Below are 4,953 nucleotides of genomic sequence, written 5' to 3' on the forward strand. Positions count from 1 at the left end.
ATCACTCGCTGTAACAAGCTATTACCAGAGCATTTATTTTAACATTGCTCAAGGCCTGTGGAATTGGGACACAGATAGGGCATGTTCCATTGCATCCGTGACATGCATATTTTTTTGCAAGATGAAGCCTTAAACAATACTATTATTTTGGGGCCTCAGAGTGAGATAAAATATTATTAAGATTACCCATATTTTCATTTAGACAATATTCATTGCCAAACACAACACGTTTAGCAAAAAGTGTTAGTAGAAGTGCTGTACCCACACCAATGCAACAATTCCTGCTGTATCATGCTGTGTTACATCTACAGCATCCCCAGTCCACATCTAGGGAAATACTAGAAAAATGCTGTTTGCCTCAGAGAAAAATATCTGGTTGTTTTGGTGATACTTCAGCTCTTGCTGACCTTGCTGTGAAGAGGACCAATTCTCTAAACACTCAAGGTACTCCATCACACAGCAGGTTATATTACAGGATCTAACCAGTTCATGCTTATCACTCCAGTTGGGCTGTGCTGGTCTTTAAGCATCTGGACTTCTCAACAGAAAAATAATGTATCTCAAGAGATTTTTCTCTTTGTTAAGCAGTTATTCCATTCCAGCCAGACTTTGCACCAAGTTTGGCAAAATTGTTATTACCAACCTTTTTAAAAAATTGATTCATGAAAGTTACGAGAAATCTAAAATATTCAGTTTAGGAAGATGCCCAGAACTTACTTGTATATCCTTTGAAGGTACCAGGAGTTTCAAATACTGTATTTGATAGTAACCTTTCAGAAATCTGCCTTAATTGTGTTCTATTAGACTGTCCTTTCCTTTTACTCTGATCTTCCACTTTATAGCGTTGTACAAAGCAAAAGTTTCGTCAGATTGGCCTACATTAGCATAGTCTTTGTTGTATTTATCAAGAATAGCTTCTAAAGTATGAAATCATCTAGGAAGATTCACAAGTACATATCAGGGGCTATGTGGCATTAATTCATCACCATTACAGAGTGGAGTGTTGGCAAAAGTATCTAATGATAGCCAGAATACAGATAAACACAAGGAAGCAAAGGGATTTATTTCATAGCAACCCTCAAATTAAGTGCTGGTCTAGTCTCAGAAAACACTAGAGTTTAGGTGGGACTTAGTGGAGGAGGCTGATTCAGGAAACAGGCAACAGAACTTAACTTTTCAAAGTACTATTACAATCAGATAACCAACAAAATACAGTAATATCAGCAAGGACATCAAACATGATGAGAATTTTAATGTTTCAATAACATGCATTTAGCAAGGAGAAATTCACCTGTTTTCTGTCATTTTCTATCATTTATTGGAAGTGATCCCTGTATTTTAATGAGCTTTACTTTTAACAGTATTTAAGACTGAATTTTGATTAAAATATAGAACAAGACCATAACAAGCTCCCCAGGGCTTTGCACTCTGTGTGTTTCAATTCAGATTCATAATTCCCTTGCATATTTTGTGCATGACATCATTTGGAGTAGCAAAAGGAATCATTTACGAGTAATGCATTTCTCTGAGATAAAACATCTATGATATGTTTTAAGAATATGTGAGATAGAAAATAGGAAAGTCCTTCACATCTAATCTGAACTCCAGTGACAATGGCACTATATTTGAAAGCATTTTTCACAAGTTCTTCTAAAATTACTTAAAATCTCACACATACTGAGGCATCCACAATATTTCAGTGAACTGTGCCACGCACAGTCATTACTCAGTTGCAAAAATATAGTTATGTCATTCAACTGTCACCTAAGGCCTGTTTCAATGCCTTATATTTTGGTTCAAGGCAGACTACGCACCAGTTACCTATTCTTTTCAGGTGACATACTTTATTTTAATAGCACTTCCTGAGAATGAAATTTCAAGGGGCTAAGTAACACAGTATCTGCCTCAGGTCAGGCTTTTGACTGCTGTGACCTCCAAATTGCTTTTCAGAAAATGAGCAAGCATACAAACTTTCAGCGCCACAGGATGGGTGGTCATGATGCGGAAGAGCTGAAGAACTTCTGGGAAAAGGTCATCCAAGAGCAGACTAAGCAACAAGAAGCTGAAGTGTCTAGGCTAAGCAAAAGTGCCCTGAACAAGTAAGTGGTGTTTTTTCTTTTCCACAAGACACCAAGGCATGTCATCACGTGTTTTAAAATAAGGTAACCTGTTATTGTACTGCTTTATTCATAGCACAGATTGTGTTCTGGATCTTTGGCACTTTTCCTCTCACAGCTGTTTGTCTCATATTACCGTGCCTCTTCTGCATGGAAACTCAGACACCCCTCACCCCTAAACCTCATGAGCATTCTTCAAAGGCTTTGGAGCATAGCCATGAAAAAATAAAGCACTTTGGAATTATGGCTTGTGACAGCCAGAAAATAGCAGGAATTTTACCTAGAACTGGTATGCAGCTACACAAAGAAACAAAACAGTATTACATTAAGGGGACAACCACCTACCTAATCTGTAGAATAAAAAACCCCTGGCACGTTTATCACAGCCCTTCACATCATATAAGCCCAAAGGAAGAAACAACACAATGAGATTTTCCCATTCAATGGAAAAATTAGTCAGGTATTTGTTGTTTTGGGGGTTTATTGTTTGTTTTCTTTGGGGGGAGGGCATCTACAAAGCAGTATAAAACAACAGGGATTGCCTAGAGAAAGCTATATAGCTGTATGGTGGTACAGATAGTCTGCACAAGTTTGGTGGACTGCTTCAAATATTTGTTCAACTTGTGGCAACTCAGAACTTTGAACCAAAGTCTTCTGCACACTAAGTGAATCCCCTGACTACTAATATTGAAGACTGGGTAGTTTAAAACACAAGGTAAAACCAAACTCAGAATCTAAGATAACACAAGCACTCATGTGAAAGACCTACTGCTGAGTTGTTCTCAGATGAAATCATTGGCTGCTGTTCTTTTCAGCACACCAAAGGTAATTTAAAACCCCATATATTCTATGATGCATTTGCCATTACTATATAATATCTAATCTTAAAACACTGCTGGGTCAGGTGTTTCATAACATTTCCTTCAGAAAACAACCCAGGCAGCAATATCCTGCAGTGGTCCCTAAAGATTTTCTCTTCCGTTTTTACTATACTAGTGTCTTGAAGCCATGTGGCTCCTCTTGCATGTGGTATCAATTCCTTTCATTAAATACGTACAAGGTCTGCAGGGTTGTTTTTGTTTTATTTTTTACCCAGAAGAACATATTTTAAGTTCATCTTGCTCTTCTCCACAGGCAGAACTTGAGGGGTTGGGGGAAAAACTGTATTTTTTAATCTGCACATTGAATGACCTTATTGCATAGTCAGTACTCCTGCGTGGTTTTGAGAATACCCCAGAGGGAAAAACAGAGTTCTTCACAGTGACAGTATTTCAGCAGTTGTTTGACTCATTCGGAATCCAGCAATGTCAACCACTGATAGTATCAGCACTATCCTTTTCTCCCCTGCATTCCCAAACTAGCAAGCTAGAGGGATGTGTAATTGGTAAATAAATACAGGACAAGTGCTCTGGTGATGAAAGAGAGGAAAGCTTCAACCCTGCTGAAAAGCCCTGGATACATTTGAAGGATTTGGCTCAATAACTGCTAAGCACTTGTACTCTCTTTGCAGACTTCGCCAGGAATGGACTCTGCGGCTGGAAGGTCGAGCAAGGCAGGTCCAGGCACACACAAAAACTCGGGAAGAACAAATGACTCCACTGTCTATCGAGGCTCTTCCCTCACCAGATAAAACTGTTGCTTAAAGTTGCTGTGCAAACAAAGCAAGCACTGGGCCCGATTCTGACCTTCTGCATGCACCTATAACCTGTGCAGTTACACTGCTGAACAGCCAAAAGGTCAGATTCTGCCCATTTTCCAAACTATTTACTAGAACTACGATTAAAGTCCTATTGAAATTCAGTGCAAGAATAATGCCGCAGGGGGAAAAAGAAGCGAAAAGGAATAGATGAGAAGCAGACAACTCTAATTTTCCATTATATATTATTACTGTGATGGATCAGGATTCTCTTATGTAACTGCATTTCCAAGTGACAAGAAGATACTGCTTGGAAAGAGGACAGCTTGTTTAATAGGAATAATACATTCAGACAGCTGCATGCGAAATTGCACATTTCCATTTGCACAGCTCACAGAGTCTGGCTTAATGCAGATGTAAGATGTTCTGTCTGTCTTGATGAACCAAAGTAGAGGGAGTTAAGGATTAGCCTGATCAGGTGGCCAGGAAGAGAAACATATTCTTGTATGGAATGAGGGGGAAAAAAGAAAAAATGAGACTTTTCTGATCAACGTACAAGAACATTTACAAATCTTAATAATTAAATGAACAGAAAAAATTACTTTTAGTCTCTAGGTAAGAAAAAGACAACTGAGCCAGTAGTCTTTATTGTGAGCCAGTCTGACAAATGTTAGAGTAGTAAGAGCAAGTCAGTGTGAGAGTTTGAAATAGAAGGCAGTGAATCATAACAGCACAGAAATGCTTTGCAAAGTATCATTTGCCATACCTGACATTCACTAATCCAAACAATTTCTGTGTCTGCTTCTGGGTTAGGTGAAATAAAGGTTGGAATAACTAAACACAGGGTAATAACAGTGTGCCCTATTTACCTGTATATCTGTGTATCTAAATACTAGTCTTTTGGACTAAAACATTTATTCGTTTTCTCTTCAAATAATTTTGAAGAGAAGACTTATAAGTCTAAACAGCTATTTTTCTCTAACAGTATTGTGCCAGATAGAAATTTGAATCTATACTTATACTAAAGAAGCAGACTAGAATACATTCAATATATTTCAAAACAGAACAAAATTAAACCATTTTGACCTCACAGAAATGCTTTTTTATAATTTTAAAACAATATTCAATTAAAACACTAAGTTTTACCAAATATTCTCACTTTTACGAATTAAAATTGTGCCACAGAAAAAAAACAAGCTG

At 37.7% G+C, this 4,953-nt stretch overlaps 1 protein-coding gene across 1 annotated transcript; it reads left to right on the forward strand.

The window, feature by feature from the left end:
- Nucleotides 1-1,953: 1,953 nt before the first annotated feature.
- Nucleotides 1,954-3,760, forward strand: LOC148219821 (protein FAM240C-like). Its single transcript, XM_088156194.1, has 2 exons — nt 1,954-2,099; nt 3,628-3,760. The coding sequence occupies exons 1-2, from the start codon at nt 1,954-1,956 to the stop codon at nt 3,758-3,760; spliced, it is 279 nt and encodes a 92-aa protein (XP_088012320.1).
- The last annotated feature ends 1,193 nt before the right edge of the window (nt 3,761-4,953 follow it).

Source organism: Sturnus vulgaris, chromosome Z (assembly GCF_052056855.1).
Source record: "Sturnus vulgaris isolate bStuVul1 chromosome Z, bStuVul1.hap1, whole genome shotgun sequence".
Taxonomy (NCBI): domain Eukaryota; kingdom Metazoa; phylum Chordata; class Aves; order Passeriformes; family Sturnidae; genus Sturnus; species Sturnus vulgaris.